The sequence below is a fragment of the Podarcis muralis genome, chromosome 8 (genome assembly GCF_964188315.1).
Source record: "Podarcis muralis chromosome 8, rPodMur119.hap1.1, whole genome shotgun sequence".
Classification (NCBI taxonomy): Eukaryota; Metazoa; Chordata; class Lepidosauria; order Squamata; family Lacertidae; genus Podarcis; species Podarcis muralis.
Window position 1 is genome coordinate 10,579,887 of NC_135662.1, and position 15,679 is coordinate 10,595,565.

General features: G+C 46.6%; 1 protein-coding gene across 1 annotated transcript in view; it reads right to left on the reverse strand.

Annotated features, from left to right (window-relative positions):
- Positions 1–15,679, reverse strand: part of TG (thyroglobulin) — a gene marked incomplete at its 5' end in the record, with an annotated part of 174,890 nt that overhangs the window by 94,974 nt on the left and 64,237 nt on the right. Inside the window, 11 exons of the mRNA XM_077933621.1 lie at positions 736–789; positions 4,872–5,015; positions 5,683–5,762; positions 7,166–7,277; positions 8,394–8,570; positions 9,524–9,661; positions 11,234–11,308; positions 11,628–11,693; positions 12,635–12,802; positions 13,728–13,925; positions 15,243–15,351. Of these exons, the coding sequence (XP_077789747.1) occupies positions 736–789; positions 4,872–5,015; positions 5,683–5,762; positions 7,166–7,277; positions 8,394–8,570; positions 9,524–9,661; positions 11,234–11,308; positions 11,628–11,693; positions 12,635–12,802; positions 13,728–13,925; positions 15,243–15,351 (1,321 nt within the window). The remainder of the gene's footprint in view (positions 1–735; positions 790–4,871; positions 5,016–5,682; positions 5,763–7,165; positions 7,278–8,393; positions 8,571–9,523; positions 9,662–11,233; positions 11,309–11,627; positions 11,694–12,634; positions 12,803–13,727; positions 13,926–15,242; positions 15,352–15,679) is intronic.

Genomic DNA, 15,679 nt, shown 5'->3' on the forward strand with positions numbered 1-15,679 from the left:
GCCCTAAACGGCCTCGGTCCAGTATACCTGAAGGAGCGTCTCCACCCCCATCATTCTGCCCGGATGCTGAGGTCCAGCGCCGAGGGCCTTCTGGCTGTTCCCTCATTGCGAGAAGCAAAGCTACAGGGAACCAGGCAGAGGGCCTTCTCGGTAGTGGCGCCCGCCCTGTGGAACGCCCTTCCAGCAGATGTCAAAGCGATAAACAACTACCTGACATTCAGAAGACATCTTAAGGCAGCCCTGTTCAGGGAAGTTTTTAACGTGTGATATTTTACTGTATTTGTGGTTTTTATGGAAGCCGCTCAGAGTGGCTGGGGAGGCCCAGCCAGATGGGCGGGGTATAAATAATAAATTATTATTATTATTATTATTATTATTATTAGCCTCACTGGGTTGTAGTATTATGGGAAAATGGACAAGAGTCTCTTCAACCACTTTTTCCACATGATACCTAATTTTATCCATTTCTTATCATGCTTCCCCTTCACCCAGCTCATCTTTTTTTTTTCTTCCTTAAGCTAAAAAGCCCCAAACGTTGAAAGCTTTCTTTATAAGGGAAACCCCTTGGCTCTCTGAAAAAGCTGTATTAAACCTCATGAAAACTGTGGGGAAAACCAGCATTCTTGGCTTCAGAATAAACAAAAAAAAAATGGAGGGCCAGCAATATTGAAAATAGGAAGAACTAAAGGTCAGAGATGCTTCATTATTTCAATGGTGTTCATGTTTCCTCCTTACCATTTTCTTGCCTTCTGGGTAGAACAACAGGTGGACAGACGGTGGGGACTTTAACTGTTGGAGGAGGAAAGAAGCCATTAAACCTTATGAATGTATTTATTTGCAAAAAAATAATTATTATAATCTTGGAGCACTTAAATCAATGGGACGTGGCAAAGTCCTTCTGTCCGATTATTGGTTAAAAATAAAGTGAGCAGAGTGCCTTTCTATTGCTGCCTCTGCCAAGGAAAACGCTCACATCTGAGTGAGGCAAGGAGACCAAAACACTCATTAGGGGATCCATACTGCAGGTGGAGCTGTGGTCTAAACCACTGAGCCTCTTGGACTTGCTGATCGAAAGGTCAGTGGTTCGAATCTGCACGATGGAGTGAGCTCCCCTTGCTCTGTCCCAGATTCTGCCAATCTAGCAGTTCTAAAGCACACCAGTGCAATTAGATAAATAGGTACCACTGTGGCGGGAAGGCAAACGGTGTTTCCATGCACTCTGGTCTCTGTCACAGTGTTCCGTTGCGCCAGAAGCAGTTTAGTCATGCAGTTTAGACAAACGCCAGCTCCCTCGGCCTGAAAAGTGAGATGAGCGCCGCAACCCCATAGTCACCTTTGACCGGATTTAACCATACAGGGGTCCTTTACCTTTTTACCATACTGCAAGCAAAAGTCAATGGTATTTGGAAGAAGGAATTGATGCAACAACATATGCAGGAGCTGATTGGACAGGTCTTACTTACAGTAACTTTGCGCAGTAAAACCTATTCTATGCATATTTATGCTGCGGCCCTGTCCGTATTGTACATACCAGGCTGACATTATGTGCTCATCGTCAAATGCAGCCATATATTATAGCCTGCAAGGTGCTTCTCAACCCAGCTGACATACAGAAGGGTTATTCAGCCCCCTTGTGGGCTTTCTTCCATGTTCAGCTGGCAGGTTTGCATTCAGCGCTGTGCATGCAGGTCCTGCCACAGCTGACCTCAGCTTGGGTAGTCCTGCCAGTGGATTTAACCACAGAGCCTAGGACTTGCCGATCAGAAGGTCGGCGGTTCAAATCCCCGCGACGGGGTGAGCTCCCGTTGCTCGGTCCCAGCTCCTGCCAACCTAGCAGTTTGAAAGCACGTCAAAGTGCAAGTAGATAAATAGGTACCACTCCGGCGGGAAGGTAAACAGCGTTTCCGTGTGCTGCTCTGGTTCGCCAGAAGTGGCTTAGTCATGCTGGCCACATGACCCAGATGCTGCATGCTGGCTCCCTCAGCCAATAAAGCGAGATGAGCGCCACAACCCCAGAGTCGTCCACAACTGGACCTAACAGTCAGGGGTCCCTTTACCTTTACTTTATCCTCTGGTACTGCTGCCTCTCACCTTCCTCTGTTTCCTTTGCATCATGCCTCATCACTAAAATATAGATTCTTCAGGCTACGTATTGCACAGGGCTTCCCCTAAAGAATCCCGGTAACAGTAGTTTGCCCCTCGCAGTGCTACAATTCCCAGCACCCTTAACAAATTACAGTTCCCGGGATTATTTGGGGTGCTTTAAATACACAGTGTGGACATAACTGCAGTGGTTGTTTTTTTGCTAGCGTTGTACTATAAAGAACCATACAGGGTGATAGCATAGGTATAAAATAAATACATAAATAGGCAACATTTTCCATTTCTGCTTCTCCGTTTCTTTGAGTAAACAAAGGCCAGATTTGCTTGAAAGGAAATCTCAAGAAACTACACCCACCCGTACAGGATGCCACTGTGGTCAGCTAGTTATACAGAACAGAGTTTCGCTGCTCAATATAGTTTAAGGGTCAGCGAGAAGACAAATAAAATATAAACCACTGTTTTAGGCTGAAATATGGGTGCCTACAGAAAAAGCCATCATCTGCGAGCTGGGTTCTAATTATCTGCCCCACTCTATAAAAAGGGCCAAAAGTTCAGTGGAGTTCAGCTACAAAAAAAAATTAACTTCTTTACATTCCAGATTGCCTACGCCTTTGGGATATTAAGCTATACAAAGGGAAGCTTTGCTGTCTCTGCCTTAAACAAATAATCGCTTACACATGTGCATCAGACAATATGAATGAAATCTTTTGATGCAGAAATGGGCAGGGCAGGCCACACTCAAAAGCTGGGTGAGGTGGCTCATCTCATTGAATTCCTGGTGCGATTAAATGGAAGCAATTTTCAGGTTGGGTTTTTTTTGGAGGGGAGGGGTGTATTTGTGCACGAGTACATAAGCCTTCTCCAACCTAGTTCCTTCCATGTGTTTTGAGCAACAACCATAGCCAGCACATTCAATGGTCAGGGATGATGGAAGCTGTAGCCCAAAAATTTTGGAAAGGCATCATGTTGGAGAAGGTTAATGTATGTTTATACACAAACACCTGGGAACCAGGCAGAGGGCCTTCTTGGTAGTGGCACCCACCCTGTGGAACGCCCTCCCACCAGATGTCAAAGAGAACAACAACTACCAGACTTTTAGAAGACGTCTGAAGGCAGCCCTGTTCAGGGAAGCTTTTAATGTTTGATGCACTACTGTATTTTAATATTGTGTTGGAAGCCGCCCAGAGTGGCTGGGGAAGCCCAGCCAGATAGGCGGGGTATAAATAATAAATTATTATTAGTAAAGGGAGGTAAAGGGACCCCTGATCATTAGGTCCAGTCGTGACCGACTCTGGGGTTACAGCACTCATCTTGCTTTATTGGCCGAGGGAGCCGGCGTACAGCTTCCAGGTCATGTGGCCAACATGACTAAGCCACTTCTGGCAAACCAGAGCAGCGCACGGAAACACAGTTTACCTTCCCGCTGGAGCGGTACCTATTTATCTAGTTGCACTTTGACGTGCTTTCGAAGTGCTAGGTTGGCAGGAGCAGGGACCGAGCAACGGGAGCTCACCCCATCGCGGGGATTCGAACCACCGACCTTCTGATCAGCAAGTCGTAGGCTCTGTGGTTTAACCCACATTATTATTATTATTATTATTATTATTATTATTATTATTACACTTGTTGCTGGCGTCCATCTGTTGTCTTGAGAGGCAATGAAGTGCACCTCCAGGGGTGAGCATGGAGGTCCTGGGCTCCCCAGATGACAAGATCCCCTTCTCAGCCTTGCTGATGTGGTCCAAAGGAAAGCAGAGCAATACGTTTGACACCAGCTGGGCTGCAGCAGTTGCCAGAAGGAGCCGTACAAGGCGCCATCCAACCGCAAGGCAGAGGAGGTTTAGGATCAGAGTTTTCCTCCTCCTTCCTGGGCTGCCTTCCCAAATTGAGAAGTCCCATCTGCCCCTCACTCCCCTTTACAACATTTGCAGAAATTGCCTTCTTGATCGTTAGACCCACTATTGGTCTCTCCTCTCAATTTGCCAGAGCCTGTCTTCGCTAACTCGCCAAAGGTTTTAGCTACCCTCACCTGGTTTAGCCAGCCAGCCGAAGCCGTTTTCCAGGGTGTGGCGGCTGTCGCCTGCTGACAGCTTCTAGGAGCCACAGGTGAGTGCAAGGTGGGGACCAAATGGGGGCAAACTACCCCAGAAGAAGCATTACACCCCACCCCAACATGGCATATACCTCATTACATAATATTACAGTCAAATCTCGGATCCTGAACACAGAGGTTTTGGAACATTTCGGCTCCCAAACGCCAAAAAACGGGAAATAAATTGTTATGTACTGAGTTGAATAGGGTTCAGAATACAGCAGCTTGCTTGGTTCTAGAACAATAAAGTCCAGAATGCAGCAGTCTGATTGGTCCACAAGAGCCACCCAATCCAGCTCCAGGTGGAAGTGAATCCACAACCTGATTGGCCTACAGGTGAGTTAGCCAATCACGTGGGGCCCATTGTGTAAATAATGTATATAAAGCAGACATTCTGGGGGAACTTAGATTCCTCCTCACCACTATGAGCTGAATAAAGAGCATGAAATCCGCTCTCGAGTATATTTCATAAATGCTCCAGTTTTCAAACGTTTTTCGGAAGCTGAACGTCCGACACAGCTTCCGCTGAGTGCAGGAAACTCCTGCAACCAGTCGGAAGCCGCACCTTGGTTGTTAAACATTTCGGAAGCTGAACAGGCTTCTGGAACGGTTTATGTTCAACAACCAAGGTTTGACTGTATGTATAAAATATTACAGCGTTCACGCTGCGACTCACCTGTTCTTTGATACCAACCAAAGGGATGGACCCTGGTTTCTGTTTCTGCAGATGTGCAATCTGAAAGCTGCCAGTCGCTTCTTAGTTCCTCACTGCATGTTTGGATTCCCAAACTGTTCAGAACCAAGCATGAGACCTTGCCGCCTGCAAGGGGAAGGAATATACATTTATGGCGGTCCCCTTTTCTACAGATGGGTGGAATTCAATGTGGTATTCTTAGGATTGTTTCGACAGTGCAAGCATTTTTGCTTACCAAATGGAACTTTCTCCTATCTCCTCCCACCACTAGCGGTTCTGGGGGGTTGTCCTGACCTCCCCAGAGCTGATTTGAGGGTGCACAGAGGCACAGGAAGGGACAGGGGAAAGCTTCATTGCGCTAAAAGGACTCATTGTGCTGGCTCCTGCTGTTTTGGGAGGAGGTCCAGAAATCAAGTTCAGAAAAAATAATGGACGAGCATTTATGAAATATTGACTATTTCAAAGGGATGTTTTATTAGCGTACTTCGAATTTACTGCCTCCCTCTGTGTCTTTCAGATGTGGGAGGTTGCACATGTAAATAAATCTGCATTACACGGCATTCTGGCAGAAAAGCATCTGGCTCTGATTGGCTGAGCTGGTGTGGCAGGCTCAGAAGGTTTTGTCACTCGGGGAGGAAAACAGTTTGCAGCTCAGCTTCTGTGAGGGAAGGGATAGTTGTCAGTTTGGTGGGGAATCCCACACAAGATGGCCAGATCATCTTTTATTTTCCCTGTGAAATAAGATAACCCACTGCTTACAGGTTTGCAGTGACACACACACACACACACACACCTGTTCCTTGGGAAGCATTTAAAAGTCCAAAGCCCAAGCAACAAGGATCAGCGTCGCAGAGATGCTCACAGTCGAAAAACCTGCAGGAAAGACAGAAAGTATTTGAAACACAAAAACTGAGATCATTTCACAACTAAGTTGTGAGCTATGGTTCACTTCTGTACTTGACTAACAGCATGATCCAACGTATTTTTACTGTGTCCAGTGGGCCTTACTCTGTTGCACTGTTTTAGTGTTGTTAGCCGCCCTGAGCCCGGCTTCGGCTGGGGAGGGCGGGATATAAATAAAATTTATTATTATTATTATTATTATTATTATTATTATTATTATTACTCTAAGGAAAGGATGTCACTTTGAGCTGAGCGGTGAAAATTGAACTGCAGCTGGACTGTAGGTGGGGATAGACAATCTCCAGCATATTATTCCAGTGCTCAGAAGTCTGCACTAGCTTCATAATGGTTAGCGTGTTGGGCTAGGACCTGGGAGACCAGAGTTCGAATCCCCACTCAGCCATGTAGCTCATTAAAAGGTAAAGGTACCCCTGACCATTAGGTCCAGTCGTGACCGACTCTGGGGTTGCGGTGCTCATCTCGCTCTATGGGCTGAGGGAGCCGGCGTTTGTCCGCAAACAGCTTCAGGGTCATGTGGCCAGCATGACTAAGCCGCTTCTGGCGAACCAGAGCAGCGCACGGAAACACCGTTTACCTTCCCACCGGAGCTGTTCCTATTTATCTACTTGCATTTTGACATGCTTTCGAACTGCTAGGTTGGCAGGAGCTAGGTTGGCAGGAGCAGGGACTGAGCAAAGGGAGTGCACCCCGTCACAGGGATTCGAACCGCGACATTCTGATCAGCAAGTCCTAGGCTCTGTGGTTTAACCCACAGCGCCACCCGCGTCCCCATGAAGCTCATTAGGTGACCTTAATCTCTCAGCCTAATTTACTTCACAGGGTTGTTGTGGGGAGATAGAGAAATAGATAGATGATAGATAGATAGATATAGATAGATAGATGATAGATAGATGATAGATAGATAGATGATAGATAGATGATAGATAGATGATAGATAGATAGATGATAGACAGATAGATAGATGATGATAGATAGATAGATAGATAGATAGATGATAGATAGATAGATAGATGATAGATAGATAGATATAGATTTTCACAGATTTATGCAAAAACGGGGGGAAAGAAACTTATGAATAAGCACGTGTAAAACTGACATGGAGTGGGAACAGAGTAATCCATCTGTGGTCTAGAAGATGCAGTTAATTTAAGCAGTAAGGAAGTAGGTCGACTGTAACACACAGAGAAGTGGCTTGGTGCATGCAGGAGATACGCCATCTGGTCCTGGGAAGACCTCTGAGGCCTGTCTAGTCCTCTGATTTTAGCCTCCTGCCTATACAGGACAAATCTTAAATTGCTCAGATGAAGCTGCAAAGAGCCTCACATTCCAAAGCAAAGATGAAACAAGCATACCCATTCGATACAGTTTTTCCAGACACATCCATCTTGTTGCTCACAGAGATTCCTGATACTCTACGGAATGGTAGGCGGGTGTAAAAGTTCTTTATGGCACCTTCCAGAGAGACTGCAAAACAAACAACATTCGCAATTTAAAAAATATTGAAAGCTCCTAGTTTGAAGCTCGCTCCAGTTCCCACTGGTCTCTTTGAGCAGGTACTTGCATTGTGCTACAGGGGCTGGAGCCACTGTAGGGGTTGTGTCCCACCCACAGCTAGGGGGACACGAACAAGCCTGAGCCATGTTGTGACCACTGATTTTCCTCAACAGGAAAGCTTTCGCTTTAGGCTGGGACTTCCCTGGGCAGCAAAAGCCGTTTCTGGCTTCAGCGTTTTCTGTGACTGGAGCAAACCAGCAATAAATCACACCGAGCAAGTTGGAGTTAACTCTTTAATAGCAGAACAGGATCTTCACAGGAATGTCAGGCCTAATGAGCACAGTAACTCATCTCTGGTAGGTCTTGCCCCCATGAAGCAACTGGCGTGTGACTAGAAGTCCCTGCCTCCCAGCAACTGTCCATGTCTCCTCCTCTCCAGAGTTTTTTCCCCCAAGAAACCAGAGACTGCACCCGTGTGTCTGTCTTTGCTCCTCCCACTTTATGCCTTGCCTGGTCCTGGGAGACGAGGGTGGAGGGAAGCTTGTTGCAGCAGGAGGGGGAGACACCCTTGCCTCTTCACCAGCCGGATTCATCTCTGCCTCTTGGCCTCCCTCCTCCCCTGCTTCAGCTGCTGCCTCTGATTCTGAACTTCTGTCTGCCACAGAATCTCCCAGCTCACTAAGCCCTGTTAGCTCTTCAGCTTCCAACATCTCTTCCCAATGTTCTCCCTCTAACCACTCATTGTCATCCCACCACCAATCCCCGGGCCCTGAGCCTTCTTCCCTTGGGGGTTCTCCAGCTGGTTCCTCCCACCATTCCTCTGTGTCCAACCAGTCCATGACCTTCTTACGCTTAGCTCTTCTTCCTGGCTCTGACCCTTGGGCCTGACCTCCTAGGATCCTGCTTCCAGCTCAGCAGCTGCCTACAGCTTCACCCGCAGATCCTTTCCTAGACACAATGCCTTACTATTTGTAAGATTCGTTCCTCTGCTGCGATACCTTTATTTTTTTTTTAAAGGCAAGGTGCAGATTCGCTCACACAGAGGGTATGGCGTGAATGTGAGAGAGACACCTGCTTTTAACTCACCTGTCTTCTGATACAAAAGGTACGGCTGCCGAGGCAACACAATGTTGCAGTTCTCAGGGATGTTGTTAATGAAATTGTCACAAAATTGGGCTGCTGGATAGAGGGTGCAGGGGAAGTACGTTCCAGTTGTGTCGTTGCGCATATCAACCAGCTGGCAGAACTCATCTTCTACACAACCTAGAAGAGATAAGGATCCCTCAGTAGGTTGTACTGAGAGCAGAGCCACTGAAAGAAATGGACCCAAGTTAGTCATGTCCATTAATTTCAATGGGTCTGCTCTGAGTATGGCTAAAATGGGACACAGCTCTTGGACATCCTATGCTCCACCTTTGCTGCAACTCCCATATTCCTCATCCCACTGAGTCTTACTATCTCATAATGTAGAGGTCCCAAATTCTCAGTAGGTTCCCTTCCCCAAATTCAATCTCTTGCTGCTTTTCCTTCTCCCGTACCAACCAGGGAGAGAAAACATCTTCTTCTTTCTTTTGGGGCCAAAAGAAAGCACCTCTCAAAATTTCCACAATGGCTATTTTCTACCTCCACTCCTGGAAGCAGTATTGCCAGGAATCATAATATTATTAATAATAATTTATTACTTATACCCCACCCATCTGGCCGGGCCTCCCCAGCCACAGAATATTAAAAACACGATAAAACTTCAAACATTAAAAGCTTCCCTAAACAGGGCTGCCTTCAGATGTCTTCTAAAAGTCTGGTAGTTGTTCTTCTCTTTGACATCTGGTGCGAGGGCGTTCCACAGGGCGGGTGCCACCACCGAGAAGGCCCTCTGCCTGGTTCCCTGTAACCTCACTTCTCGCAGTGAGGGAACCGCCAGAAGGCCCTCGGAGCCTGGACCTCAGTGTGGAGAAATCACAAGAGGAGAAAAGCTCTGCTGCACTCGGGTTACGCTTGAGGGCTCCTGCAGGCATCTAGACGGCCACTGTGAGAACAGGAGGCTGGACAAGGTGGGCCATTGTCCTGATCCATCAGGGCTCTTATGTTCTTAAGAAACAAAGGAGGAGCAGCTGGAAACAGCAACAGTTGAATGGTGCATTTCCCAAAAGCTCCCCAAAACATGAGGCCACCACTGAATATGTCCTTTGCGAATGACTAGCCTCATGATTTCTTACGTGCAAGACACCAGTGAAGAGCCTGCTCCGCTGAATATCTGGGCTTGAAGAGCCAGTACTCTTGGGACGGTAGGGAACGATTGTGGTCGATCAGGATTTGGCTGCTTTCCATCAGAGAAAAGAGCTCCCTTGCAGAAGCTAATGAGCCCAAAGAGAAAAAGCAGAAGAGATACTTTAATGCAGCTGGTCAGGATTGATGGAAGTTGTATTTCAAAACACCTGCAGTCCACCATATTAGTGGAAGCTGCTTTTAATCCAAGTACTAACTGGGCCTGACCCTGCTTAGCTTCTGAGATCAGACAGGATTGGACATGTTCAGGGTAGTATGGCAGTAGATAGGTGCTTTTATATACAGTATATAGCTATACGCAGTGCTTTTTTTCTGGAGGGACACAGGGGGGCGCATACCCCTAAACATTTTGTGAATCTTTGTACTTTTGTCCATTTACTGTATTTGTTTTTCCCAATTTGAACTATAAAATGGTGGTTTTCTTGAGTCAAAGTGAGAGCAGCCCTAAACATTTTTTTTAGGAAAAAAGCAGTGGCTATATATAGATATATCTGTACCCCATCTTTCCATATTCTGTGCTCAAAGCAGCTAATAATAATAAGTCGCAGGAGTTACAATAAAACCACGCGTCTCAAATTTTCAGGGAAAGGAATTAGAAAGTATCCTGATAAAACTTTAAGAGAGTAAAACAATAGACCAAGTCAGAGAAATAATCAGCCTTGCAAATCCAATGCCTGTCGGAACAGGAAAGTCTTCCCCCAGGGAGTTCTAGAATATTGACAACCTTGGGTGTAACCGGACTAAACACTGAGAAAAATGGTTAAAAAGCAGTTGCAATGAGAACTGTGGAGGAGGCCTCCCTGGCAATATTGTGGCCATCTGCTATTTGCTGTGTGCCAACTCGAGGGAAGGTCTTCTCAGTGGTGGTGCCTCAGTTATGGAACTCAGTTCTTTCAAAAATATGGCTGGCACCAACTGTTTTGAACATATTTCTTTACTTATTTGTTGGCCATTAGTGTCTCAGCCTGGCTGCTGATGAGTTTGTCATTCTCTGGTTCTCAAGAGTGGATTGGCACAATTATATTTTAGTATATGTTCTGTACTTGCTGCTAGAATTCCTGATCTATGATTGCAGTCATGGGATTGTTGTCTATCACATGACGATGTATGTTTTGACTCCACAGAGTGGGGAATGACGAAGACAGGATGTTTGTATTGTTGTGTTCTGTGAAGTGGGACTATTGTCCTTTGCTCTTTTTCTCTTTGCTGTCTGATGCGCGAGAGAGAGGGAGCCATGTTGCAGTGCTCTGTGGGTGTTGATATGTAAATAAAGTAGATTAGCCAAAATGCTGAGTTGCTGAGGTTTATCATGCAAGCTGCGAAGACTCTGTGGATCCCTAAGTGTGCCGGTGTCGATTGGCATCGGTCGCTGTGATGTTCGGGCTGAAGAAAGCTTTTGAAGCTCCTGAATGAAGGACCAGGAGGGAGAAAGCATGCCAGTCGGGCATGTGTCTCTACCAGGGTCCTACTCAAGTGTAGGCTGAACTCCTGACACTTGCAGGGGAAATGGCCCCATTTTATCCACTCCTGGTCAAATCCCGCCCCCCAAAGCCAAACATTGAGATTAAGGTCTATTATTTTGAAAAGTCTGGCGCTAACTCAAACACACAATCCGTTTCCCTTGGTATACGCTGGCATACCTGAAAGCTGTGGCTCAGTCGGAGCAACAGCGCCATCACATGAGCCGGACCTCACTCGGGTCATCATGTCGGAATCTAGAATGAGACGGGACTCAGTTTGAGACACTTTGGTGGCACGATTGTCCTCCAAGACGTTAATGAGTTGATAGCCAAATGAGAACTGAGCGTGCTCAGTGGTGGCGGAATGCCGGTTGTGTATTGGGGTGGAAAACCTGGGGAGATGTGGAATGGGATGGCATACATTGGAGCTCGAATCTGGGACAGGAGCACCCCAGATGGCAATATTTTGTTGCGGGTCCCACGAATTGACCAAGTTCTAGCGGAATAAGCATATGCAATATTCCTTTCAGGCTATCAGAAAAAGAAAGAGGGGGATGGGCAGCAAACTGCTTACCTCTCCATAGATAAACACGCTGAAAGCTGGAGAAGGGACTGTTGGCTTTTTCTGTTGGCTCGGAAGCTGATGAAGGAAGGAAACACTATTTATTTCTGCTTACAACTATCACCTGCGTCTTAGTGCTGGCCACAGGGGTCAAACAATTTCTGCACATCTTTAGGCCCCTCTTTGTAAAATAACTACAGTGGTACCTCCGGTTATGAACTTAATTCGTTCCAGAGGTCCGTTCTTAACCCAAAACCGTTCTTAACTTGAGGCGCGCTTTCGCTAATGGGGCCTCCCACTCCCGCCGCGCCACCAGAGGGTGACTTCCACTCTCATCCTGGGGCAAAGTTCACAACCGGGAGCATCTGCTTCCATGTTAGTGGAGCTTGTTACCCTAAGCATTCGTAAGGAGGACGGTACATAACCTGAGGTTCCGCTGTACCTACTTTGCATTGATCTTTATAGTATGATTTTATGTTGTGAACCGCCCTGAGATTTACGGGTATAGGGCAATATACAAATTTAATAAATAATAATATATCACGGGTGAGGAACCTCAGGCCCAGAAGCCTCTCTATGTGACATTTGGGACTCCCCACAAGCCACAACCCTCACTGGCCCTTTTTAGCATCCTTCTTGAGCATTTCTGCTGGAAGACATCCCTGGACTCACGAGACTGCCTCCTCCTTGCCTGGATGGATGGCAGAGAATGGCGCACAAAAGTCTCCTGATGTACAAAGGCAAAATGTGCATTCATCCCTCCAACGCCGTTTGCCTCTGGCCCTGAACAACACTGTCATGTGGCCCCTGAAAAGTTGCCCAGAAGTGATGGTGGCTCTCGAGCTACAACTGGCTCCCCATACCTGCCATACATGAACACTGCTTCAATAAGACAGAAGGAAATGCTCTCTGACTTCAGTCCTTTAGAGAGAGGAGGGATATATTATATTTACACTGCCCATTCCTACACCTGAGTAGCAAACAAGAACAAGACTGCAGTATAAGACTGGCATACTTACACCCTGTGAGAACTTGGCCTCCCAAACTGAAGGCATACTGCGTCTTCCCAGTATTGTACTTTACTTTTTGGCAGGCATCGCCTCGTTCACGCGTCGAGCTTGCATCCCAGCTATTAACGTTGCAGATGAATGTGTCTGGGTAGCTCATCAGGCCGCATATGATGCTACCTGGATAAAGCCAAGGAAAGAATTGCAAGTTTGCAGCTCCACCTCCTTGTTGAACAATCTTGCCTTGGCCATTATACTGTTATTTTGACACCAGTGGCCCAGTCTTGGAAAAAGGTCCTGTTTATAAAGGTAAAGGGACCCCTGACCATTAGGTCCAGTCATGACCGACTCTGGGGTTGCGGCGCTCATCTCGCTTTATTGGCTGAGGGAGCCGGCGTTTGTCCGCAGACAGCTTCAGGGTCATGTGGCCAGCATGACTAAGCTGCTTCTGACGAACCAGAGCAGTGCACGGAAACTCTGTTTACCTTCCCGTCGGAGTAGTACCTATTTATCTACTTGCACTTTGACGTGCTTTCGAACTGCTAGGTTGGCAGGAGCAGGGACTGAGCAACGGGAGCTCACCCAGTCACGGGGATTTGAACCGCCGACCTTCTGATTGGCAAGTCCTAGGCTCTGTGGTTTAACCCACAGCGCCACCCATGTCCCTGTCCTGTTTATACATCACAGCAAACTGCTGCTCTTGGAGCCTGCTGTTTATCTTGCCCGGGAGCAAGTATAAAAATTATCCAAGTAAATAAAGATCAGACTCTGCTGGGATCGGGGACGGTTCCTTTATTTCCCCTATAATTCCTCCTATTCCAATAACCAGGAGACCCTTTACACGGCTACACCCCTCCCCCAAAAAAGAAAGGTTAATTCCATGCCAAACTTCCATCATTTAATAACATTTAATAAATACAAGTTGCCATGAGTGAAGATTAATCACTTAAAATTTTAAAACTCGGCTCCAATTTGAGATGAGATCAACAAGACCAACCATTTCTGCTTTCTTTTGCTTGTTTGTTTGTTTAAAAATGTTCTCATTAAGTGGGATAAATGGAAGGATGACCTTTGCCTTCCACATCTGTCGCCTGAGCAGAGTTACCTCCATCAAGTATGACCTGGCTCAAGATAAACCCATCACAGCAAGCATCTTGGCTGCAGGCCTGGCGGCAGAAGAGATGAACATCGGTCAAAGATGTACCAGCTGCTGAGAGGACCAGATTGCGGTACACGCCAGAAACAACATCCTGGAAATCAGTCCTCTCAAAAGTCTTGACTCCAGCTGTCGTGAACTCTTGTCCTGAGAGGGAAGGGGGGGGGAATAACATTTTTTAAAAAGGAGCTCTGCAATCCAAATTGGAGCTTTGGGGCAAATGATGTGAGGCAAATACCAGGTTGCTTTCTCAAGGCTTTAGGAAGAAATAGACCTAGAACAGCTGCATCAAGCAGTTGCTAGGATTCACAAAGGAGGAGAATGCTGCTGAGAACTTAGGTCCCTGCTTGAGGGCATCTGGTTGGCCATTGTGAAAACAGGATGTTAGACCAGCTTGAGCCAGCTCTTTTTATGCCCTTCTGATATTATTTTCTACCTGAGAGACCGGGCATTTCCACCAAGAGACAATATGTGGACAAATTGTCAGAGTGGATGTAAGGCTGTGGCCTGTATTCTAAGGCTGGATCTAGGCACGTCAAAAAACAAAACAAAACAATGTTTCAGGAAAACGTGTTGTAACCCTCAAAGTGGGAAATCACGTGGTCGAAAGACGGAACTCTGCAGCGCCATCTGGTGTCACAGTATTATAACGCACTCAGAACACTTTTTTTTACTAATGTAGCTGAGTCCTAAGATAGTCCCCATATGATGTTGTGCTCCAGCTCCCTTCATGCCTATCCATTGGTTATCTTTGCTCAGACTGATGGGACTTGTTGTCCATCTGGAAAGTGAAAGGCTGAAGGATAGCAATAATATGAGAACACACCCCCTGAATAATTTTTGGTGCTCTCTTTGTTAGGTTATAGTTCTGTTCCACCTTTAGAACAGGTATGTGGTGTCCTACATGCCAGGAAATGATATTCCTGCAGATCTGTTGTCTAAGGTTGTTAACAGAGAACAGCTTAGGGTTTATGTGCAGCAGTTACAATTGGGTTGAACCACAGGCACTACAGGTTACACGGAAAGGGGGAGGATGTTAGGATATAGTTCCGTTCCACCTTTAGAACAGGCATGTGGAGTTGTTGTATGTCACATGTCTGTTTACTTCCAGCACAGTCTGCTGGGAACTTCCGTTGTATATAGCTTTTGCCTATGCTGTTTGCTTGGACACGAAGGGGAGCAGGCATGTTTTTCTTTTGTCCTGATGCTGAATAAATGCTTGTAAATATGCTTACATATGCCTCTGTCCGCTACTTCTGTTGCAAAGAGTTCTTATCTCTGCTGGCTTGCGTGCTCAGTCTCTAAAGGTCTCTGAGGCTTGAGTCGCAGTTTTGATGCTGTTCTGAGAACCGGAGTTCACCTGGCTGCCGGCCTGTGGGCAGGAGCCAGCTGGGGGCCTGTCAAATGCCCCCGTCTCCCCAGACGCATCCCAACACTCCTTTGCTCATGTTATTTAGCACATACCTTTCTTCAGGTACACTCTCACACCATCCTTATCTTGGCTTCTCACTTTAACCAGGCAGCTGAGATGAGCCACGCTTGTGGTGGCAACGTTATCCCAAGCACCTTGAACCTGTGGTCAAAAGATATGCACATAAAAATTTGTGATGGTAAATAATGAGCATTCACACTTTCTAATGTGGGTGCCCTTTGTGGGATCGCGCACGGTGCTAAAGTTCCCAGGGAACTTTCTAGTAGACAGGGGGCTGGCTTGCCTCTCAGTGTTATTATTTGAAGGTTCACATCCAGCCTCAATAATGAAGTTTCTTGCTGGGAGGTGGGGCCAGCCCCATTTATAAATAGGGGGTGGAGCTGACGATAGCCAGGCAGTCGGCTCTGGAGATTCACCCTCCCTACCCTCCCTTTGTTTAATGTTTTCTTGTTTGCAGGTTAACTTTTTC